The sequence below is a fragment of the Littorina saxatilis genome, linkage group LG14 (genome assembly GCF_037325665.1).
Source record: "Littorina saxatilis isolate snail1 linkage group LG14, US_GU_Lsax_2.0, whole genome shotgun sequence".
Lineage (NCBI taxonomy): Eukaryota > Metazoa > Mollusca > Gastropoda > Littorinimorpha > Littorinidae > Littorina > Littorina saxatilis.
In genome coordinates this window covers 30,806,021-30,832,217 of record NC_090258.1, presented here as the reverse complement: position 1 = coordinate 30,832,217, position 26,197 = coordinate 30,806,021, and the positions used below count along the sequence as shown (strand labels likewise).

General features: G+C 40.7%; 2 protein-coding genes across 2 annotated transcripts in view; one reads left to right on the top strand and one right to left on the bottom strand.

The window, feature by feature from the left end:
* Window positions 1–379: 379 nt before the first annotated feature.
* The window catches only part of LOC138947559 (integrator complex subunit 2 homolog), a 58,634-nt gene continuing 32,816 nt past the window's right edge, over window positions 380–26,197 (bottom strand). The window contains exons 7-9 of the mRNA XM_070319049.1: window positions 23,502–23,632; window positions 6,464–6,516; window positions 380–3,303 (exon numbers count right to left, since the gene is read on the bottom strand). The gene's annotated coding sequence lies outside the window, so the exon portion shown is untranslated. The remainder of the gene's footprint in view (window positions 3,304–6,463; window positions 6,517–23,501; window positions 23,633–26,197) is intronic.
* Window positions 21,121–23,020, top strand: LOC138947552 (uncharacterized). Its single transcript, XM_070319043.1, has 2 exons — window positions 21,121–22,359; window positions 22,602–23,020. Exon 1 carries the CDS (start codon window positions 21,161–21,163, stop codon window positions 22,091–22,093), a length of 933 nt encoding a protein of 310 aa, XP_070175144.1. The 5' UTR covers window positions 21,121–21,160; the 3' UTR covers window positions 22,094–22,359; window positions 22,602–23,020.

The following is a 26,197-nucleotide window of genomic DNA, read 5'->3' as shown; positions in this document are numbered from 1 at the left end:
TTCCCTGTGTGTGTGTGTGTGTTAGTCACATTGGGTTTACCCTTAAATATTGCCCTTTGTGCTAAGACCAGAATTCATAATTTATAGTTCTGGTCTATATTAGAGTTCTGTTATTGTTTCTAATTTATAACTTATAGCATTGTTTCTAGTTGCTACCAGATTTAGCTAAACTGTTTTGGAACATTTCTGATTTAGATAAGCAACCTGAGTGGTTATTTTTAGTTACATTTTGCTTTAAATAAAGGATAAGTTAAAGCAACCTCTGTCTTCGGTGTCTTAATTGTATGCTCCTCTGCCTGTGCTATATATCTTTTCCTTCCACCCGACCTTCCCACAAGAGAGAAAGACAGACACTCTCAAAGATATACAAAAACACAACTCCATTTTTACCATTTCCACAACTGGCAAGTACTTGTATTTGATCACTTAAAAATGACACTGGTTTCATACAGAATAATAGGGTAATTTCAGGGGTTAACTTAACGATATAATGTTTGGAAAATAGTTTACGATTTACTGGCATTGTACCAAAACTTACACGTGTAAGACAAAACAATAGCCTTTAAAGAACCACAAATGTTAAGACTTCCAAAGATTGCATTTGGAAAAAAACCACAACATGCATGGGTGGCCGAGTGGTAATTAACGCACTTGCGCTCGGAAGCGAGAGGTTGCGAGTTCGACCCTGGGTCAGGGCGTTAGCAATTTTCTCCCCCCTTTCCAAACCTAGGTGGTGGGTTCAAGTGCTAGTCTTTCGGATGAGACGAAAAACCGAGGTCCCTTCGTGTACACTACATTGGGGCGTGCACGTTAAAGATCCCACGATTGACAAAAGGGTCTTTCCTGGCAAAATTGTTTTGGGCATAGATAAAAAATGTCCACCAAAATACCCGTGTGACTTGGAATAATAGGCCGTGAAAAGTAGGATATGCGCCGAAATGGCTGCGATCTGCGGGTCGATGTGAATGCGTGATGTATTGTGTAAAAAATTCCATCTCACACGGCATAAATAGATCCCTGCGCCTTGAGTCCGAGTCTGGAGATATGCGCGGGATATAAGACTTCATATAACATAACATGTATAAAGTTTATTTATGTTTACATTTTTCATTATTTATTGTTTATTAACGCGTTTACTTGCTTCCACATTTTACAAACTGCTTCCAGATAAGTTTTCAAGATTTTGAACAATTGTAACCGGACTTGTTCCCAGTCTTTGAACGTTGTTTCCCGATTAGTTTGAAGATTTAAAATAAAAGGCATGCAAAAACTTTCAAAGATCTTTAGATTTGTCTCATATTTCTTTGCGTGTTGCGAAATAAACGAAAAATAACTAAAGTACTTCAAAAACCAACAGGGCGTTGACCCTTCACCCTACCGGCCACCTGGCCCCCATTTTGTGTGTGATTTCGTATCAATGATCCCAAGTTTCATTTCTGTACAAACCCACGACAAACTGCTCGGAAAAGAGGTTTGTATTGTACACAAGCAACAATAAAAACAAATCTGAAAAATCACAGAACATGATTGCTAATAACAATTTCTGTTAAATAACGTTATAAATAATGTACACTGTATTGGAATTGCCCATGCAATCAACAAAACGAATATAATCACGGTATTAGCAATCATAGTAATATCATTATACATTACACAAAATCCCAACGGTAAAAAGTGTATATGTCATGTTTAATTGACATGCGAAGCACCCACATTTGTATATATTTACATGAACGACAGGTATTTTACTTTTAAACAACAAAAAAATGCACTCTCAAGACACCCGGTTTTACGTGAACACATTTGATTCTGAACTCTGGCACTTATTTTACTTTCAAACAGCAACAATAAAAGCGCTGTTTTTGACACCAGGTTTTCATCAAAACAAAAATATATTAATATATATATATATATGTGCATATATACAAAATTATATAATTATATTAAAGACAATTTACTTGAAAACAATAAAGAATACGCAACAGGAATAATTGTCTCCGTGTTTGTTAAACAATATTTTGTCAGCTGTTAAAAGATGATTTCTTCAAGTTGACCAAATTACTTGATTCTGCTTCAGTCTTTTAATTAAACTAAAAACCTTTCTTTGGGGGGTGACCTATCATTTTCGTGAACACAAAATCATAAACAAAATCTTTCTTTTTTTGCCTACATATGCTGTCCATCGCTTTGCATACACATTTGTTTGAAAACAGCAATTAATATATTGATAATTAATCCATTATCTGAACATCATATGAAATACTGGGATATTTTTTTCCCAAGAAAAAAACCTGGAAGATTGTTGAAAAAATAAAAATGTTATTGTCTTTTTTCTGATTTTATAATTTCCAATACCTCATTTTTCTGAATATTTTACTATACAAAACATCCAATGAAATCCATGCACCAAAATACATGACCAATCTTAAACTGGTAGCACCGTTTCCCACAAAAAACATTCAAAGACTTTAAAGACACAGATTTTTTTTAAATCATCTGAATTTCTTCACACACACACACACACACACACACACACACACACACACACACACACACACACACACACACACACACACACACACACACACACACACACACACACACAGAGAAAAATTGGAAGCGCAAAACTTAGACACACACAAAAAAGGAAAAAAGAAAAAAAAAAGAAAAAAAGAAAAAAAAGAAAACAGCAAAAGATATCAACAAAACCTGAGTACAAAACATGAAACAACATAAAGAGACCTCCATTGAATATATTAATTCATTTAAACATGAAAAACCAACAACCGAAAAGTATGAACACCAACACAATCGAAATGAGAACTATCAAAGGTCACCAACTGGAATTTCGTAAATGCCTTTGGTATGAACAATTACATTAATGAGACCCTGTAGAGACCAACCAGCTCAAAATGTAAAAACCAGTCAATTTTTACCCGCGGAAGTTTTTTAGTGTGTAACTTAGAGGTGTGTTTTGGGGATTTAAACAACGTCTTTCCGAATGCCGGCACAATCACGTCTCATCAAATTGTATCATGCAGATATGAGGAAAAGACACCAAAACCTGTGTTCAAAGTAGCCATTTTAAAAATGAAAGAGTTGAACACTAGGGTTTTGACAGTACTCTTATTTTGTGTAATGATACGCTTGGTCGAAATGCGGGCGAAATGTTACGCAAGCTGTCATTTTCACAAAAGAAAACCCTTGTATATCTTCAGTGTAAACAAAGAGTAAATCTTTTTCGCCAATCGAGATCCTTCAATCTCCTCATCACAGATCGACTTGGGGTCGTTTAATCGTGAACTGAAAAACATCAACACAATAAACATTTATTAATGTTATTAGTAGATTCCATTCCATATGTGTAATGCTATGATATCACTTCTGTGTTATCATTAGGATGTATACATATTGTTTAATTAATATATGATATTACCGCTTATGCGCCATGACAGCGATGCACACGAGCACTTTCAATGGGGCGGGGATGTAGCTCAGTCGGTAGCGCGCTGGATTTGTATCCAGTTGGCCGCTGTCAGCGTGAGTTCGTCCCCACGTTCGGCGAGATATTTATTTCTCAGAGTCAACTTTGTGTGCAGACTCTCCTCGGTGTCCGAACACCCCCGTGTGTACACGCAAGCACAAGACCAAGTGCGCACGAAAAAATCCTGTAATCCATGTCAGAGTTCGGTGGGTTACAGAAACACGAAAATACCCAGCATGCTTCCTCCGAAAACGGTGTATGGCTGCCTAAATGGCGGGGTAAAAAACGGTCATGCACGTAAAATTCCACTCGTGCAAAAAACCACGAGTGTACGTGGGAGTTTCAGCCCACGAACGCAGAAGAAGAAGAAGCACTTTCAATTTGACTTCATGACATAAATATTGTGTTTTTATCAAGACGGACGGAATGTTTAAGTGGATGAGACGCAGGCCTCCCAAGCAGGCTATGGTTTCGAATCCCGGCGGGTGGGTTTAGGGTGGACATTTTTCCCGTCTCCTAGGTCAACTAATGTGCAGACCTGCTAATGCCTTACCCCCTTCGGGTGTACACGCAAGCACAAGATCAAGTGCGCACGGAAAAGATCCTGTAAGCCATATCAGAGTTCGGTGGGTTATAGAAACACGAAAATACCAATCATGCATCCATCGAAAGCGGCGTATGGCTTAAAAACGATCACATACGTAGAGTTTCAGCTCATGAACGAAGAAAAAGAAGTATATATATATCCTTAATTTTGTCCGATTGTTTTAAATATTGATTATCACGGTTTGAAAAAATTCTAACTAGATGTAACTTGAAAATATCATGCTGCAGCTGCTTAGGTCATCTTGCCTAAAGCGATGACAGAACTCAAACATAGGATTCGCACATGTACCAGTGAACAGAAAGTACTCACAGTGAGCAAGGCTGGGGCTAATACCTTCATTACATTTAGTCAAGTTTTGACTAAATGTTTTAACATAGAGGGGGAATCGAGACGAGGGTCGTGGTGTATGTGTGTGTGTGTGTGTGTGTGTGTGTGTGTGTGTGTGTGTGTGTGTGTGTGTGTGTGTCTGTGCGTGTGTGTGTGTAGAGCGATTCAGACCAAACTACTGGACCGATCTTTATGAAATTTTACATGAGAGTTCCTGGGAATGATATCCCCGGACGTTTTTTTCATTTTTTGGATAAATGTCTTTCATGACGTCATATCCGGCTTTTTGTAAAAGTTGAGGCGGCACTGTCACACCCTCTTTTTTCAATCAAATTGATTGAAATTTTGGCCAAGCAATCTTCGACGAAGGCCGGACTTCGGTATTGCATTTCAGCTTGGTGGCTTAAAAATTAATTAATGACTTTGGTCATTAAAAATCTGAAAATTGTAAGAATTTTTTTTATAAAACGATCCAAATTTACGTTCATCTTATTCCCCGTCATGTTTTGATTCCAAAAACATATAAATATGTTATATTTGGATTAAAAACAAGCTCTGAAAATTAAAAATATAAAAATTATGATCAAAATTAAATTTTCGAAATCAATTTAAAAACAATTTCATCTTATTCCTTGTCGGTTCCTGATTCCAAAAACATATAGATATGATATGTTTGGATTAAAAACACGCTCAGAAAGTTAAAACGAAGAGAGGTACAGAAAAGCGTGCTATCCTTCTCAGCGCAACTACTACCCCGCTCTTCTTGTCAATTTCACTGCCTTTGCATCGAGCGGTGGACTGACGATGCTACGAGTATACGGTCTTGCTGAAAAATTGCATTGCGTTCAGTTTCATTCTGTGAGTTCGACAGCTTGACTAAATGTTGTATTTTCGCCTTACGCGACTTGTTTTATTACTGATTTTGAATCACAAAAGCCTGCGTTTACTCACACGAAAAAAACATAAAACAAGTAGCGTAAGGCGAAATTACTACATTTAGTCAAGCTGTGGAACTCACAGAATGAAACTGAACGCACTGCATTTTTTCACAATGACCGTAGTCCGCCGCTTGTGCAAAACGGAGTGAAACTGACGAGCCTGTTTAGCGTGCTGCATAGCACGCTTTTCTGTGCCTCTCTTCATTTTAACTTTCTGAGCCTGTTTTTAATCCAAACATATCATATCTATATGTTTTGGAATCAGGAACCGACAAGGAATAAGATGAAATTGTTTTTAAATCGATTTTGGAAATTTAATTTTAATCATAATTTTCATATTTTTAATTTTCAAAGCTTGTTTTTAATCCGAATATAACATATTTATATGTTTTTGGAATCAGCAAATAATGACAAATAAGATGATAATGTTTTTTGATCGTTTTATAAAAAAATAATTTTAATTACAATTTTCAGATTTTTAATGACCAGAATTATCGATAAATTTTTAAGCCTTTGAGCTGAAATGCAATACCAAAGTCCGGCCTTTGTCGAAGATTGCTTGGCAAAAATTTCAATCAATTTTATTAAAAAATGAGGGTGTGACAGTGCCGCCTCAACTTTTACAAAACGACGGATATGACGTCATCAAAGACATTTATCGAAAAAATGAAGAAAAAGTCTGGGGATATCATTCCCAGGAACTCTCATGTACAATTTCATAAAGATCGGTTCAGTAGTTTACTCTAAATCGCTCTACGCCACACACAGACACACAGACACACAGACACACAGACACACACACACACACACACACACACACACACACACACACATGACACCATGTCCCTCGTTTCGATTCCACCTCTATGCTAAAACATTTAGTCAAAACTTGACTAAATGTAAAAAGGCTTTTTACGCAAACATTGTTCTAAAAATTCAAACCAATCATATACATGTTAGATCGCAGAAAAGTTGATTTCAAATATAACTTATTGTGAAGGCGATAATAGAAAGGTTTACTTTTTCTTCCTGACATTTTTAAGGCTGTTTAAAAAGTCACTGTTTATGTTTTCAAAATGCTTTGACACTTTGTTAATCAATGAATACCTCTCTGTCCCCGGCTAGACCTCGGTAGAATTGGCTGAATCTGTCATCCTCATCTGAAAAAAAAGAAGTGAAACATGCTAAAATTTCTTTTGTAAAAAAACAAACAATTTTTAAAACAAGAACATTGCTAAAACACACACACACACACACACACACACACACACACACACACACACACACACACACACACACACACACACCGTTAAATCGATTGCTTATGCCAGTCAAACAAATGATTGACATGCAAAAAATAAATAATTTAAAAACAAGTCGCGTAAGGCGAAATTACTACATTTAGTCAAGCTGTGAAACTCACAGAATGAAACTGAACGTAGTCCGCCGCTAGTGCAAAAGGCAGTGAAAGTGACGAGCCTGTTTGGCGCGGTAGCGATTGCGCTGTGCTTCATAGCACGCTTTACTGTACCTCTCTTCGTTTTAACTTTCTGAGCGTGTTTTTAATCCAAACGTATCATATCTATATGTTTTTGGAATCAGGAACCGACAAGGAATAAGATGAAATAGTTTTTAAAACGATTTCGGAAATTTAATTTTGATCATAATTTTTATATTTTTAATTTTCAGAGCTTGTTTTTAATCCAAATATAACATATGTATATGTTTTTGGAATCAGAAAATGACGCAGAATAAGATGAAATTGTTTTTGGATCGTTTAATAAAAAATAATTTTAATTACAAGTTTCCGATTTTTAATGACCAAACTCACTCATTAGTTTTTAAGCCACCAAGCTGAAATGCAATACCAAACCCCGGCCTTCGTCGAAAATTGCTTTGCCAAAATTTCAATCAATTTAATGGAAAAATGAGGGTGTGACAGTGCCGCCTCAACTTTTACAAAAAGCCGGATATGACGTCATCAAAGGTATTTATCAAAAAAAGAAAAAAACGTCCGGGGATATCATACCCAGGAACTCTCATGTCAAATTTCATAAAGATCGGCCCAGTAGTTTAATCTGGATCGCTCTACACACACACACTGTCATGAATTATTATTATGAGGCGCGAACCTGTCAAGAATAGAATAGGCAACCGAGACTACTCGCGCATTACACGACGTAGCCAAGTGACGTATTCATGTGACGTATCCAAGTGTACTGACGTAAACAAAAATCGTTTCACGAGAGGGTCGTTTTCCGCAAGTACACGGAACGAAGAACGCTTGGAAGAAAAGCCGTTCCCCTTCTTTGAAGGAACCCACGGTCCAATGATTCATTTATCTTCCTCTTCCTCATGTTGCCGTAATTGTGGAGAGAGATGTAACCAGACTACTTCTGCTATTAACTTGATGATGGTGTCTTGAGAAGAAGAGTGACGAACCAAACCAGGAGCGCGGTCTTCAAGACTAGTCAAGTGCTGCACGTCATCTCGAGTACCTTTTCAATGACATCGAGCTAAGTCAAAACTTCATAAACATTATGTGTATTCCTTTTGTTTTGATGTCCTCCAAGGGAAAATTATGAAGAACGTTTGCAGCAGCGGAGTCACGTTAGATTACCGTGACAGAATTGAAATCCAGCAGCAATAGACATTTGATCAGAGTGTGCTGTGATGCAAGTAACATGACCTAGCTTGAACAGTGTGTGATACATTTAGTACGATGCTGATATTTAGCAAAAATATAGACTAACCTGATTAATGTGTGCTGCATTGCAAGAATTTTATTAACACTATCCATGTATTAAATTATGTAAACCTGTGTTGATCTTTCTCTGCTACTTCGAGAGCATGGGAAAGAGTGAAGGAAAGTAAAGTCAAGGTAGTACCTGTTTCTTTAGCTAATACGAAAAGGCGGCGTGTTTTCCTTCCATAAACTTCCTTTGGAAGGCGCACGCAGAAAGAAACAGGCTGACGAAAACTGACCTGTGACATATGGGGGCTTCGTCCGGGATATTGTAACTCGTAATTTCAATTTGGCTTCCCCAAACAAATTTTCTTCAAACAAATTCCCTATTCGTTTTTCGTTTGTGTGTTCGTCCGTTCATGTTCATCATCGTATAAATCAACTTTTGTGTTTATTCATGTTTATAGTTAGCTCATCATTTAACGATAACAGAGTCTGACGTGTGTGCTTCAGCACACGGGAATAATCCAAATGAAGAGTGACGCAAGGCTTTGACGTCACTATAATAATTTACGTAAAGCACTAATGTTATAGTAGTTTAGTTCCCCCTATTTGGCTGTGCTAAACAAAAAGCTATAACAGAAGACAGTGGACTAACACCCTGTCAGGCCATCCTGTGTCCCTTAGTCGACAAAATTATAATATTGTTGGTCGCCGTGGGAGGTTGGTGGGCGAATTGGGTTATATACGAGGGATAGCACTCATCTTCGTCCAGAAGGACCGTGGAAGTGAAGTTGATTCTGCAGACAGTCACACTTCACAACGCCAAGAGTAAGGGTTAGGAAATTTAGATTATTGTCTATACAGCAGTAGATAATTGAAGAATCTTATTTCGACTTACTGTGCGATAGAATCGAGTTGATATTAATATAGGCGAAAGGTCCACGTTGATGGAGCGCCGATGAGATATTAAAATGAAGTTCACTCGACAGAACGGTATATTGTTTGACATATACCAGAACTGAGAAGAACCATAAATTCTAGTGTTAGGTATCCGTGGTTGTAAAAGGATATTAGAATGGTTCAGAGAAATCGTGTCATTGGGACACGTAGCGTTTACTGAGGTAACGTTGAACGTTCATGAATTCAAGTAGCAAAGTGAGCTTCACTAAAGTAACACTTCATTCTATAGTGAGGGAGTTTTCTCTCTCTAGTAAATAGTGTGTGAAAAGCAGTTTAGTCAAATCGGTTTTTCAACCGAGCATCACGTATTTGCAGTTTGATTCAGTGAATATCTGTGTGTGAGTTAACGTAAAGGATATGCAAACATCCAAACACCCGAGTACTAGGGCGCATATAGCAAAAATGAACGCTGACCCGCAGAACCAGAATACGGCTGAGGCCGTAGTTTCAGATGTTGAAGGTGGTGACACAAACACCCAAGGAGAATCGAGCGATAATGATTCTCAGACGTTAGGCGCGCGTGTAACGACTTATGTATCCGCTGCGAGTAATGAACGTGCAGGTCCGATCCACCCTGTGAAATCCGGATTGGAGTGGACTCGCGAACTTTTGGCGATAGGACGAGAGTTAGGACTCGAAGGCAAAGACTTGCGTGAGTTTGTAGCTGAAGAACGCGCACGAGAGGAACGTGAACGTGAACGTGAACGTGAAGCCGGTGAACGAGAAGCCGATCGCGCGTTTCAGCTAGAACAGTTGAGGATACAAACGGAAGCACGCCGAGACAACGCCAACAATAACGCGTCGAGGCGTCGTGGGGATGACGACTTTATCCCAAAAATCCCTTTTCTTGATGACAAAGACGACATCGAGAGTTGGTTTGCACAATTTGAACATTATGCAACCGACTGTCATCTCGATGACGAACGCAAAGCTACGAGAATGGTGTATTTCCTGAAAGGAAAGGCGAGAACCATTTATGCAAAACTCAGTTTCGAAGACGCGCGCAATTACAACACTTTGAAGAATGCGTTGTATGATGGATTTCAACTGACAGCAGATCAATATCGGAAGAAATTCCGTCAGCTGAAGCGAAACCCATCTGACACGTACAAAGAACATGTCACCAAACTTGAGCGCATCCTCGATAAATGGATCGAGTTAGCCAAGTGCGATGAACATGTGGCAGATCTGAAGGATCTAGTTCTCAGAGAACAATTAGAGAACACCTTCCCTGCCGAAGTGATGTTGCACGTACTTGATCGGAAACCGAAGTCTGCGAAAGAAATGGGCGAAATTGCCACGGAGTACGAACAATCACGTTCGAACATCAGGCCACGGCAATCTCACCAAAACCATTCTAGCGGCAGCGCGTTTTCGAACACAAAAAGTTCGAATGTCGTCAGAAGTGACGCGAAAGAGAAAGCGTCACAGAAAGAACATAAATACGTGAGCGATGATGAAAAGCAAAGACTGAAAGCCACAGGCTGTTGTTTTTTTTGCAAGGGCAAAGGGCACCTGTCGCGATTTTGTCCCAATAAGGGAGAAAGCGTTCACGCAGTTCGATGCATCAGAGCCACAACCATGTATCTCCAAAATGGACGTTCTTATAAATCTGTGATTGAAGTTTTGATGCTGAGGAAAAAATATGTACTTTAATGTAAAAGTTCGCCAACATCATGGAAAGCAAGCAAAATACTGTTTTCTTTTATTTGTAAGCTCCTTGAAAAAAAAAGATAATGATAACATGCCAAAAAATTAAAATAAAAACAATAAAGGGATCTTCCGTGTAGAATTGTACTGAAAACCCGATCAAAAGTTGAGCCAAAACAGTGCACAGCAACCTACACTATTGTGGCCTGTATCCCGAGAAACAACTCAGGGAACTTCCACAGGCCACAACCAGCTATCTGTGTAATAGCTGTTTGTGGCCCGGAGGAATGGTCTGATAGAGCTTGCCCTGTACGGGCCATAACCATGTAAATATCAGATGCACGTTTGTGGCAGTGAGTAGAAAGGGACTTAGTGTACAGTAATCAGAGACACAACCACCTATCCAAAGTATAGCGTGTTGTGGCATGCAACATTTTCTTAACATTTGACAGGAAGGATTCTGCAACCATGTACCTCTGATAGGTTTGTCAAAAAATAGTGCTAAAAAAGTTGTTTAAAAATAAGAAAATGGTTCACATAGGAGATATAACATGACAGGATTAAAAAAAACTATAATTAGAGAGCCAGGATGGAGGGTAATTTTTTTTATTGTACAACTTAAGGGAAACGAAATGGTTTTATCTTACCTTTTTCTTGAACCGACAGGAAATCTTTCTGGCATTCCACCATGAAAATTACAATAAAGTCATACACACAGCAATGTTTTCTCACTTCACTGTCAGTGTTTCGTTGCACTGTGATTATACATTGTTCACAACTAAACAGCAACATTTTTGACAATTTATATCACACAGATAGGAATCTTTGTTTGTTTTCCGATTTTAAGTAATCGTCTTGCTCTTTTCTAGGCATGTTCAGTCTTCACATGAAAAGCATGAATGACAACATCGAGTCACCTGATCAATATGTGTTCTCTGAACTCAAGGTGGAACTTTTTCTCAAAACAGTCAATGGTAGCATCCTTATGTATATGTTTGCGTCCCGTACACGTAATGATGGTAGTTACAGCGATGACGATGATGATGATGATGATGATGATGATGATGATGATGATGATGATAACGACAGCGATGACGTGGATCAATCAGCAAGCTTCTGAGTATAACGAACAACGCCTTAGTCTTCATCTGTGTCTGTATCTTCTGTGGCATCAGGCTCAGCCAAACGGTCAGGGGCGGAGTTCTCACTGGGCAGTTTGTGATAGAAGTTGTGGTGCTGCTCGGGCACAATGCCGAGACGACAAAGGTCCAGGAGATCCGCCTTCTTTGTTGACGACACTGGCTGGCGCCTGCCATAGCGGGCAGACAGATGTTCTGGTGGTGCTGGCTGCCGCCCACGCCGTCCAGTGGATCCCCTTGTCTTCAGCAGGTTGAATGGATCCCCTGGCCGATACTTGAAAAACAAGGTGTCAGTTTGTCCCTTGACATAAGGGATCCACTTTATCTGTGTCCTCACTGTGCGAGTACCGGAACTATCTGTGTTCATCATTGACGAGGAAGCCAGCATTTTAAAGTCTTGTGTCTGAATGCTGGATAGGGACCACTGTGTATGGCGCTCATGGTCTTGCCATTTGAAACACAGTGTTCCACTGGTCAGGAATGTGAATAGTGACGTTCTTTTTTGCTCTCTCAATGCAGGCATGCATTGAATCACACTCCGTGTGAGTGTGCCCAGACTCCAGAAATTTCTGGTCTATTGTGTACACAGATCTCCTTGCGGCCAAACAACCATCATAGTGTTGTGGGACACCAGGTGATGTCAGCAGGGCCAGATAGATTGGGTTGAATGCGTCACCTTGACAGCCTGGTAGAGTGGGCGTGATGTTGATCACTGCTGGAGATGTTCTGCTTATGAATATTTTCACCTGCCGTTTGGTGAAGTTCGATAGGGCAAGAGGCATGACGTCATTGGCGCAGTTATCCCATACGCCGTGAGAACGCAAGGCAGTGACAGCATTTCTCGCGATTTCTGTGCTCTCAAGGAAAAACCCTTCATAGTGAGTCAGGTTTTCTAAAATGTGGTCACATAAGGCCTGCCTCAACGCACTATCGTCGTGGGTGGTCACGTAATATGATGCCGCTTTAAAAAAAACAGTTTCCATCAGCATAGACTGGTTCCCTTGTCATAGCGTTGGCATGCAGACGACAGTCGAGTCTTTTGTTGTGCAGACGAATGGCCAGCTGGTACAATGTTTCGTTGTTCCGGCTGGCACTGAGAGCTGCTTCAAGTTCACCATCTGCCCACAAGAGTAGTCACAGTGTTCAATCAGTTTTGTTTTATCTTGCATAATTATGCAGTATTAAAAATAAAAGGAAATTATTGAACGCCCCTATTGACAGTCCCTGTGATAAACACCAAATAAAGAAAAAGAATCACGTATTTATGTGCAGGTAATAAACATTTGAATAGTTTCAGAGAAAGTGAAAAATAGCCCCAACAAGTTGCAAAACATTGGTTTCTACCGTGTAAAAACTCAATTGATCTTCAATAAACAAACACCAGAACTAAATAACATGAACACAGGCAGACGAACACATTGTCTTCAGTACTGAGTATCATACAAGCCTAGACGGTCAACATACATGTACTCCCATCCCTCGCCAGTTGCGCGCGTGCGTGCTACGTGTGTGTGTGTGTGTGTGTGTGTGTGTGTGTGTGTGTATGTGCGTGTGTGTGTGTGTCTATAGATGTGTGTGTGTGTGTGTGTGTGTATATGTGTGTGTGTGTGTGACTTACCACCTGCAGCTGAATCTAAAATGGTATCTTCATTCTGACTTTGCGGTGATCCAAGTAAGACACTGTCAGAGTCAACAGGTGCTGCGACTGATTCTGGCCAGTCTGACCAGTGAGTCTGACCAGTCGTCTTAGTCCATATCACGTTAATGCTGCAAGAAAAATAATGTGTTTTGTTCATTCATTTTAAACAATGGAATAGCATTCAACAAAGCCTTACTTACAGTCAACAGAGAGAGAGAGAGAGAGAGAGAGAGAGAGAGAGAGAGAGAGAGACAGAGAGAGAGACAGAGACAGAGAGACAGAGAGAGAGGGGCAGGGATAGAGAGACAGGGGCAGGGATAGAGAGACAGAAACAGACAGACAGACAAACAAACAGACAGACAGAGAGAGCCAGAAAAACAGAGAGAGAGAGAGAAGACGAATTCTTTATTAACGAGGGTAATGGTATAAGCAAACAGGTGCTTTTTTTACATCCAGCCCTCGCGGCCCATGGGAGGGACTAATCTATTGATAATACTTTTTATGAATGTTAAAATAACAAAAGAGAGAGAGAGAGAGAGAGAGAGAGAGAGAGAGAGAGAGAGAGAGAGAGAGAGAGAGAGAGAGAGAGAGAGAGAATACATAAAATACATTTTAAGAGAAGGCAAAAGACATTAAAGATAACACATTAGATGTCATTTATTTATTTGTTTATTAAGCACAGGTTTTGTTCTCTCCATTTTGATAGAACGTTTTTTTTTTTTATCTATTTGGTGAATTGTTAACTAATCATACATTTCTTAACTCAATTATCTGAAAATTAAAAACAAGTAAATCACTTACCAAGTTACCGCAATGTACAATTGCAAACTGTGGAGCACTTGAAGTGGCTGTTGTTTGTTGCGAGTAAAGTATCCAAATGAAAAGCAAACGTCCCAGTGCAGAAGAGAAATTAAACTAGCAGATAATAGAGCGTGAGAAAGGGTACCATTAGAGCCCCAGGTGCGTGGTTGTTGAGATAAAAAGTCCCGTTGGGCACCGAGACTCCCCAGGCCACAGTCGTGGTGCTGACAGCTGATTTAGTGTTGCCCCAGTAAGGGCCACTGCTCCCATCCCTCCTCCCGGGGAACAATCATGTTACTAGATAATGCTGCACCCTGGCATGGGGAGAATCACTCTCAACTGGAGTTCCCCCCAAACCACAATCTAGCAAGACAGAGGTATTTGGTAGTGGCCCGTTTATATCTGCTTCTCTCTTCCTTTTCCAACAAGCCACACTGGGACTGTGCCGTATACATGGTTGTTGCTTGTAGATTGTGAGTGTTTCAGCCCAGTGCAACAACCATTTTTCCATCATAACCTTTGAAATATTTTACTTATCGAAATTAGGCATTTGTGATATCAATCTTGATGAAGCAAACTTTAATCCTGTGCAAAAAAAAAAATAATCCAAAATTTTGTGATACATGGTTGTGGCTCTGATGCATCGAGTTCATGTTCGAAATGAATTTGATGGACAAGAAATCCCCGTACATCTTGACAAGCTGTGCAAGTCGTGCAAAAAGAAGGATTTCAAAGAGGAAGTGTTCATCAAATTAGACGGCCGAATCGTAAAAGCATTACGCGATTCCGGGTGCTCAGGTATTATGGTCAGGGCCGACCTTATACCTGAAGAAAGGTACTTGGCAAAGAAAAAAGAAACTACTCTCGCAGAGAAGAAAACACGGAAATTGTGTCCCACGGCTGTGGCCCACATTGACTGTCCGTATTTTGATGCCAAAACCGAAGTGGTCATACTCGAAGATCCCATTTATCCTGTCCTCATAGGAAAATGGTATGGTGTAGGCCAGAACAAGAGGAAGACCCCTTTGTTTCCAGTACGTGACCCGAGTTGGTATCAAGGTGAGACCAACGCGACGGTCAGTACACGTAAGCAAGAGAAGGAGGAAAAAGAGCAGAATGAGAAACCTGTGCCGGGAACTAGGCATGATGACAGAAATACACACAAGATGTATTCCCCGCACGATCTCAAGAAGGCTCAGAATGATGATGAAACACTGGCAAAAGTACGCCAGATGGCTGTTTCAGGAGAATCATTCCACGGCGTGAGGTATGTCTACAAGAAAGAAATCTTGTACAGGACAACCCTCGACAAAACCGGGAGTGAGTCTAGTAAAGTCGTTGTTCCCAAAGAAATGAGAACCAAAGTTCTTTCTTTTGGGCACGACCACCCGATGGCAGGTCATCTCGGGCAAAAGAAAACCACTGATAGAATCCGGTGTGAGTTCTGGTGGCCAGGTTTTGTCGGAGACATAAAACGTTACTGTCTCTCGTGTGACACATGCCAAAGAACAGCGCCAAAAAGCAGAACCAAGAAAGCACCTCAAGACAGTCTGGGGTTCTCACCCTTTGAAATGCAGTATGGCAAGACCATCAGAGGTCCCATGCAGGATCTGCGTCGGGCATGGACTGATGAATCGGTCGAAGGTGAACAGAAGACGACAGCAGAATACGTTGTCGACCTCAGAAACAGAATTGACGAAAAAAAAAAGAAGAAGCAGAAGAACACATCGCCGTAGTCATCGAGGAAGATGATACGATGAACGATGATATCTTCCGAATAGACACTCAGAAGATGATTCCTCTGCTGGAAACTACTCGTACAGAAGATGTCACAAGCGTGAACTTCTGTAAAGAATTGAGTAGAGAAAGAACAAAAGAGGCGAAAGCGATCTGTAGTACATTCTCCAAGAATATGACTGATGTACCGATTACTACCAACTTGGAGAAGTGCAGAATCGAACTTTCAGAGAAGAAACCTGTGTTTGTTCAACCGAGACCCATACCTCATGCGATGGTGAAAACGGTTGTAGACGAGATCGACGAGATGTTGAAGCTCAGGGTCATTGAACCGGCAAACTCACCGTACAATGCTCAAATCGTTTTTGTAAAGAAGAAAGGAGGTAAGAAATACCGGGTTGTGACAACCATAGAGCAAATTAATTAAGTCGCGCTTCATATAGTGACTAAATTTGGGAAATTCATTCTCAAGAAAGGGGCTGTCATGAATTATTATTATGAGGCGCGAACCTGTCAAGAATAGAATAGGCAACCGAGACTACTCGCGCATTACACGACGTAGCCAAGTGACGTATTCATGTGACGTATCCAAATGTACTGATGTAAACAAAAATCGTTTCACGAGAGGGTCGTTTTCCGTAAGTCCACGGAACGAAGAACGCTTGGAAGAAAAGCCGTTCCCCTTCTTTGAGGGTAAGTGACTGTGATTATTACATCGACAATCGTTCCACGGGATCTGGGCGGAGATGAGTGTATCGTGTCAGTCATTTACATTGTGTTGTTGTCAAGTTGTGTACGTTTTGAATGTGCGCTGTTGCCAAATCCCCATTTTCCGAAACACAGTAATAGAATGAGAACGATAATAAAACATGAACAAACCAAGTCTTTTAGACAGGCTGTGTAGGTAACACATATGGCCCTTTGATCTGTTTCAGGAACCCACGGTCCAATGATTCATTCATCTTCCTCTTCCTCATGTTGCCGTAATTGTGGAGAGAGATGTAACCAGACTACTACTGCTATTAACTTGATGATGGTGTCTTGAGAAGAAGAGTGATGACCCAAACCAGGAGCGCGGTCTTCAAGACCAGTCAAGTGCTGCACGTCATCTCGAGTACCTTTTCAATGACATCGAGCTAAGTCAAAACTTCATAAACATTATGTGTATTCCTTTTGTTTTTGATGTCCTCCAAGGGAAAATTCTGAAGAACGTTTGCAGCAGCGGAGTCACGTTAGATTACCGTGACAGAATTGAAATCCAGCAGCAATAGACATTTGATCAGAGTGTGCTGTGATGCAAGTAACATGACCTAGCTTGAACAGTGTGTGATACATTTAGTACGATGCTGATATTTAGCAAAAATATAGACTAACCTGATTAATGTGTGCTGCATTGCAAGAATTTTATTAACACTATCCATGTATTAAATTATGTAAACCTGTGTTGATCTTTCTCTGCTACTTCGAGAGCATGGGAAAGAGTGAAGGAAAGTAAAGTCAAGGTAGTACCTGTTTCTTTAGCTAATACGAAAAGGCGGCGTGTTTTCCTTCCATAAACTTCCTTTGGAAGGCGCACGCAGAAAGAAACAGGCTGACGAAAACTGACCTGTGACATATGGGGGCTTCGTCCGGGATATTGTAACTCGTAATTTCAATTTGGCTTCCCCAAACAAATTTTCTTCAAACAAATTCCCTATTCGTTTTTCGTTTGTGTGTTCGTCCGTTCATGTTCATCATCGTATAAATCAACTTTTGTGTTTATTCATGTTTATAGTTAGCTCATCATTTAACGATAACAGAGTCTGACGTGTGTGCTTCAGCACACGGGAATAATCCAAATGAAGAGTGACGCAAGGCTTTGACGTCACTATAATAATTTACGTAAAGCACTAATGTTATAGTAGTTTAGTTCCCCCTATTTGGCTGTGCTAAACAAAAAGCTATAACAGAAGACAGTGGACTAACACCCTGTCAGGCCATCCTGTGTCCCTTAGTCGACAAAATTATAATATTGTTGGTCGCCGTGGGAGGTTGGTGGGCGAATTGGGTTATATACGAGGGATAGCACTCATCTTCGTCCAGAAGGACCGTGGAAGTGAAGTTGATTCTGCAGACAGTCACACTTCACAACGCCAAGAGTAAGGGTTAGGAAATTTAGATTATTGTCTATACAGCAGTAGATAATTGAAGAATCTTATTTCGACTTACTGTGCGATAGAATCGAGTTGATATTAATATAGGCGAAAGGTCCACGTTGATGGAGCGCCGATGAGATATTAAAATGAAGTTCACTCGACAGAACGGTATATTGTTTGACATATACCAGAAGCAGACCTGTTTACACTACACATTGAGCGTAGTAAACTACGAATTTGAATAATATACTACGCAACTACGCAAGTCTGTCGTTTTCTACGCAAACAGTATTTAAAAAAAAAAATTTTTTTCTTTTTCGTCTTTACACCTGTTCCTTGTCCCGTTGTGCTCTCACACCGCCCCGTCCCTGCACGCAAACGGTATTGTTTCGGCTACGCATATCACAATCCGTAATTTTCTTCATCTCCCTTGACCGATCCATTTTCCAATCCTTGTTTTCGGCCAGCAGTAGTTTGCTGCGTAAAGCGCCCACGGGCGTTGCGTTGTTGACGAGCCGCAGGAAGCTTGTTAATGCCGAATGGGCTTCTCCAAGCAAATGCCGGGCACAACTGAAAGCGTTACTGCCAAACCATGCGGGCGTTTCGACACAATGGCTGAACGCAGAGCACACGAAAGTGAAGATGAGAACTGTGAAGAAAATGACTCCGAAAGGCCACCGACCAAAAAGAAAAAGACGAGCAATGCGCCGAACCAAGTCTTTCTGCCAAAATATCATCAGGACTACCCATGCCTTGTCTTCGCGGAAAGGAAAACATCATGCTCATTGCACTGTCTGCAATTCCCATTTTTCCGTCAGTCAATCAATACACGTGGTAAAAAGTAGCAATCATTGTTCTTGTTGTTGTGATAGGTCGACGAGAAATTCTACACATTCAATTACAAAACTACACATTTGCCTCATTTTGCTCCCAGAAAATACACATGCAATGTTTTAGGGGTAAACAGGTCTGCAGAAGAACCATAAATTCTAGTGTTAGGTATCCGTGGTTGTAAAAGGATATTAGAATGGTTCAGAGAAATCGTGTCATTGGGACACGTAGCGTTTACTGAGGTAACGTTGAACGTTCATGAATTCAAGTAGCAAAGTGAGCTTCACTAAAGTAACACTTCATTCTATAGTGAGGGAGTTTTCTCTCTCTAGTAAATAGTGTGTGAAAAGCAGTTTAGTCAAATCGGTTTTTCAACCGAGCATCACGTATTTGCAGTTTGATTCAGTGAATATCTGTGTGTGAGTTAACGTAAAGGATATGCAAACATCCAAACACCCGAGTACTAGGGCGCATATAGCAAAAATGAACGCTGACCCGCAGAACCAGAATACGGCTGAGGCCGTAGTTTCAGATGTTGAAGGTGGTGACACAAACACCCAAGGAGAATCGAGCGATAATGATTCTCAGACGTTAGGCGCGCGTGTAACGACTTATGTATCCGCTGCGAGTAATGAACGTGCAGGTCCGATCCACCCTGTGAAATCCGGATTGGAGTGGACTCGCGAACTTTTGGCGATAGGACGAGAGTTAGGACTCGAAGGCAAAGACTTGCGTGAGTTTGTAGCTGAAGAACGCGCACGAGAGGAACGTGAACGTGAACGTGAACGTGAAGCCGGTGAACGAGAAGCCGATCGCGCGTTTCAGCTAGAACAGTTGAGGATACAAACGGAAGCACGCCGAGACAACGCCAACAATAACGCGTCGAGGCGTCGTGGGGATGACGACTTTATCCCAAAAATCCCTTTTCTTGATGACAAAGACGACATCGAGAGTTGGTTTGCACAATTTGAACATTATGCAACCGACTGTCATCTCGATGACGAACGCAAAGCTACGAGAATGGTGTATTTCCTGAAAGGAAAGGCGAGAACCATTTATGCAAAACTCAGTTTCGAAGACGCGCGCAATTACAACACTTTGAAGAATGCGTTGTATGATGGATTTCAACTGACAGCAGATCAATATCGGAAGAAATTCCGTCAGCTGAAGCGAAACCCATCTGACACGTACAAAGAACATGTCACCAAACTTGAGCGCATCCTCGATAAATGGATCGAGTTAGCCAAGTGCGATGAACATGTGGCAGATCTGAAGGATCTAGTTCTCAGAGAACAATTAGAGAACACCTTCCCTGCCGAAGTGATGTTGCACGTACTTGATCGGAAACCGAAGTCTGCGAAAGAAATGGGCGAAATTGCCACGGAGTACGAACAATCACGTTCGAACATCAGGCCACGGCAATCTCACCAAAACCATTCTAGCGGCAGCGCGTTTTCGAACACAAAAAGTTCGAATGTCGTCAGAAGTGACGCGAAAGAGAAAGCGTCACAGAAAGAACATAAATACGTGAGCGATGATGAAAAGCAAAGACTGAAAGCCACAGGCTGTTGTTTTTTTTGCAAGGGCAAAGGGCACCTGTCGCGATTTTGTCCCAATAAGGGAGAAAGCGTTCACGCAGTTCATGTTCGAAATGAATTTGATGGACAAGAAATCCCCGTACATCTTGACAAGCTGTGCAAGTCGTGCAAAAAGAAGGATTTCAAAGAGGAAGTGTTCATCAAATTAGACGGCCGAATCGTAAAAGCATTACGCGATTCCGGGTGCTCAGGTATTATGGTCAGGGCCGACCTTATACCTGAAGAAAGGTACTTGGCAAAGAAAAAAGAAACTACTCTCGCAGAGAAGAAAACACGGAAATTGTGTCCCACGGCTGTGGCCCACATTGACTGTCCGTATTTTGATGCCAAAACCGAAGTGGTCATACTCGAAGATCCCATTTATCCTGTCCTCATAGGAAAATGGTATGGTGTAGGCCAGAACAAGAGGAAGACCCCTTTGTTTCCAGTACGTGACCCGAGTTGGTATCAAGGTGAGACCAACGCGACGGTCAGTACACGTAAGCAAGAGAAGGAGGAAAAAGAGCAGAATGAGAAACCTGTGCCGGGAACTAGGCATGATGACAGAAATACACACAAGATGTATTCCCCGCACGATCTCAAGAAGGCTCAGAATGATGATGAAACACTGGCAAAAGTACGCCAGATGGCTGTTTCAGGAGAATCATTCCACGGCGTGAGGTATGTCTACAAGAAAGAAATCTTGTACAGGACAACCCTCGACAAAACCGGGAGTGAGTCTAGTAAAGTCGTTGTTCCCAAAGAAATGAGAACCAAAGTTCTTTCTTTTGGGCACGACCACCCGATGGCAGGTCATCTCGGGCAAAAGAAAACCACTGATAGAATCCGGTGTGAGTTCTGGTGGCCAGGTTTTGTCGGAGACATAAAACGTTACTGTCTCTCGTGTGACACATGCCAAAGAACAGCGCCAAAAAGCAGAACCAAGAAAGCACCTCAAGACAGTCTGGGGTTCTCACCCTTTGAAATGCAGTATGGCAAGACCATCAGAGGTCCCATGCAGGATCTGCGTCGGGCATGGACTGATGAATCGGTCGAAGGTGAACAGAAGACGACAGCAGAATACGTTGTCGACCTCAGAAACAGAATTGACGAAAAAAAAAAAGAAGAAGCAGAAGAACACATCGCCGTAGTCATCGAGGAAGATGATACGATGAACGATGATATCTTCCGAATAGACACTCAGAAGATGATTCCTCTGCTGGAAACTACTCGTACAGAAGATGTCACAAGCGTGAACTTCTGTAAAGAATTGAGTAGAGAAAGAACAAAAGAGGCGAAAGCGATCTGTAGTACATTCTCCAAGAATATGACTGATGTACCGATTACTACCAACTTGGAGAAGTGCAGAATCGAACTTTCAGAGAAGAAACCTGTGTTTGTTCAACCGAGACCCATACCTCATGCGATGGTGAAAACGGTTGTAGACGAGATCGACGAGATGTTGAAGCTCAGGGTCATTGAACCGGCAAACTCACCGTACAATGCTCAAATCGTTTTTGTAAAGAAGAAAGGAGGTAAGAAATACCGGGTTGTGACAACCATAGAGCAAATTAATTAAGTCGCGCTTCATATAGTGACTAAATTTGGGAAATTCATTCTCAAGAAAGGGGCTGTCATGAATTATTATTATGAGGCGCGAACCTGTCAAGAATAGAATAGGCAACCGAGACTACTCGCGCATTACACGACGTAGCCAAGTGACGTATTCATGTGACGTATCCAAATGTACTGACGTAAACTAAAATCGTTTCACGAGAGGGTCGTTTTCCGCAAGTCCACGGAACGAAGAACGCTTGGAAGAAAAGCCGTTCCCCTTCTTTGAAGGTAAGTGACTGTGATTATTACATCGACAATCGTTCCACGGGATCTGGGCGGAGATGAGTGTATCGTGTCAGTCATTTACATTGTGTTGTTGTCAAGTTGTGTACGTTTTGAATGTGCGCTGTTGCCAAATCCCCATTTTCCGAAACACAGTAATAGAATGAGAACGATAATAAAACATGAACAAACCAAGTCTTTTAGACAGGCTGTGTAGGTAACACATATGGCCCTTTGATCTGTTTCAGGAACCCACGGTCCAATGATTCATTCATCTTCCTCTTCCTCATGTTGCCGTAATTGTGGAGAGAGATGTAACCAGACTACTACTGCTATTAACTTGATGATGGTGTCTTGAGAAGAAGAGTGACGAACAAAACCAGGAGCGCGGTCTTCAAGACTAGTCAAGTGCTGCACGTCATCTCGAGTACCTTTTCAATGACATCGAGCTAAGTCAAAACTTCATAAACATTATGTGTATTCCTTTTGTTTTGATGTCCTCCAAGGGAAAATTATGAAGAACGTTTGCAGCAGCGGAGTCACGTTAGATTACCGTGACAGAATTGAAATCCAGCAGCAATAGACATTTGATCAGAGTGTGCTGTGATGCAAGTAACATGACCTAGCTTGAACAGTGTGTGATACATTTAGTACGATGCTGATATTTAGCAAAAATATAGACTAACCTGATTAATGTGTGCTGTATTGCAAGAATTTTATTAACACTATCCATGTATTAAATTATGTAAACCTGTGTTGATCTTTCTCTGCTACTTCGAGAGCATGGGAAAGAGTGAAGGAAAGTAAAGTCCAGTCAGTACCTGTTTCTTTAGCTAATACGAAAAGGCGGCGTGTTTTCCTTCCATAAACTTCCTTTGGAAGGCGCACGCAGAAAGAAACAGGCTGACGAAAACTGACCTGTGACACACACACACACACACACAGACAGACAGACACACATACACACACACACACACACACACACACACACACACACACACACACACACACATACACCACGACCCTCGTCTCGATTCCCCCCTCTATGTTAAAACATTTAGTCAAAACTTGACTAAATGTAAAAAGATACAAATTAAAAAACAAACACAAACAAAAAGTTCAAAAGACAATTGGTAATAAATTCTTACTGCGGTGAAGGTCAGGCATGGAAGATATGCTCTCGTTGTAGTTCCACGCTGCCTTCTTGCCGTCTGGGTCAAACATGGAGGCTCCAGGCAGGCCGAACAAGTTCGCCATGGTTGGATAACTACCACTTTCACTGGAGAGAAAAAAATGAAAATAAACATCGAGATATGGTTGGCGTCAGTATGGTATGTTTAGGTGCGTACATGTGTGTGTGTGAGTGTATGTGTGTTTGTGCGCATGTGCATGTGAGCGTACGTATGCGTGTGAGCGCACGAGCACATGTGTGTACACGGTATAATGTAGAGGGAAAGAAAGAGAGAGAATTGAATTGAATTGAATTGAATTGAAATTTATTTTACGAGGGTGACAGACTAAGCAATGTATACATGCTTTTTTTCATCCGGCCCTTGCCCATTGAGGAGTAACAAACAAGAAGAAATAAAAGATAAGTGTAACTATAGTTCAAATGACATATTTACCATAATTAACATGTCAAGCAACCAATAAGACATTTTAAGATGCATTGTGATTCTTTAGCAATGCTTGAAAATCTACTATCTACTATATAATACTGGTAGGTTTTTCGGTGGTTTTTCGATTCCTGTCACCAAACCGCGCGGATTTGTGCCTTCTCCTTCGGTTGCTATGCCAACGTGACCCAGGAAATCGATTCCGCTAGGTCCCGACTTCCAATTTTGTCCACGAACAAAGTTTGAAGAGGTTTGTCTCGCAAATTTGAGCAGACAACTGAACTTTGACCTGAACTTTGACATCGCGGCGAAAGAGATCTGTGATTGGTTCTTCTTCTAAACACTACATTAAACACTACGCGACCGCACCTCAGACGAACCTAGCTGTGTGTTTTATTTCTCTACCCCAGACGAACCTAAAATAATAAGAAGATAGATAGATCTGTTTATCTGTTAATGGAACTCCAAAATATTCCATAGATTTGTTTACTTAATTTTTAAAAGATAAGTTCGAAACATTATCACCTGATAAGTCGCCGTATAACCTTATAGGTTCCAGCGACTAAATATTTTCCCCCGGTTCAACCATAGACATGTACGTCATCATGATCTCCCCTTAATTTGACCGTTATTTTGGCTGTCTTAGTGAAATGGTAAGATATATCTCTATGTTTTTTACATGTAAGTGTTCGGAAAAAATACAGTTATAGCAGCTATGTACAAAAATAAGCAGCATATGCTCTTTTCGCCAAAGTAAAGTCCTTTTTTCTTCTGGTTTCTTATATGTGTCACAGCACACCGCAAGCTTTTAGGCGAATAGCAAGTGAGTGGTATATATATATCATCAATTTTATAGTAGGTAACGGTGTAAATTACTTACCATGTTCATGTCCGTTATACGTTTTCCATATTCCATATGTGTCATTTAATTGTGTATTGCTTGATGCCATGTATGTATGTGTGTGTGTGTGTACATGACTTTAAATAAGCATGGATGGATGGATGTGTGCACTCGATTGTGTGTGTGAACTATGTATATATTTTCTGTTGTCAATTACATATGTTATACTATGCGTTTGAATCATTAAGTATTTTAGACGTCATACTTTTTTTCGTATCTTCACGATGGCTTTTTACCCGTTTAAATTTTAATGCTTCCAACTTTCAAAGCGCTGCACGGCTGGGAAGAGATGCGCACTTTTATCACTGTTGTTCATGTAGACGTAATCATGGATTCATGCAAACGTCATACCTGCTGTATTTTATTTTGTTTGTTTGTATAGTCGCGTGCGGTCGCGCAGTCTTTTTGGTCAGTTCCGATTACCTCCCATTGATGCGAAAACCTATATGACTGTTTTTTGTTATTTTTCTCTCTGTTAATTCACCAGTGGCTATGTAACATGTGTTATACCTTATAGGTTCCAGCGACTAAATATTTTCCCCCGGTGCAACCATAGACATGTACGTCATCATGATCTCCCCTTAATTTGACCGTTATTTTGGCTGTCTTAGTGAAATGGTAAGATATATCTCTATGTTTTTTACATGTAAGTGTTCGGAAAAAATACAGTTATAGCAGTTATGTACAAAAATAAGCAGCATATGCTCTTTTCGCCAAAGTAAAGTCCTTTTTTCTTCTGGTTTCTTATATGTGTCACAGCACACCGCAAGCTTTTAGGCGAATAGCAAGTGAGTGGTATATATATATCATCAATTTTATAGTAGGTAACGGTGTAAATTACTTGCCATGTTCATGTCCATTATACGTTTTCCATATTCCATATGTGTCATTTAATTGTGTGTTGCTTGATGCCATGTATGTATGTGTGTGTGTACATGACTTTAAATAAGCATGGATGGATGTGTGCACTCGATTGTGTGTGTGAACCATGTATATATTTTCTGTTGACAATGTTGTCAATTACATATGTTATACTATGCGTTTGAATCATTAAGTATTTTAGACGTCATACTTTTTTTCGTATCTTCACGATGGCTTTTTACCCGTTTAAATTTTAATGCTTCCAACTTTCAAAGCGCTGCACGGCTGGGAAGAGATGCGCACTTTTATCACTGTTGTTCATGTAGACGTAATCATGGATTCATGCAAACGTCATACCTGCTGTATTTTATTTTGTTTGTTTGTATAGTCGCGTGCGGTCGCGCAGTCTTTTTGGTCAGTTCCGATTACCTCCCATTGATGCGAAAACCTATATGACTGTTTTTTG

Bases quoted from the DNA above. Each gene is read 5' to 3' on its own strand.
- LOC138947552 (XM_070319043.1), top strand. From the start codon at position 21,161: ATGGCTGTTTCAGGAGAATCATTCCACGGCGTGAGGTATGTCTACAAG.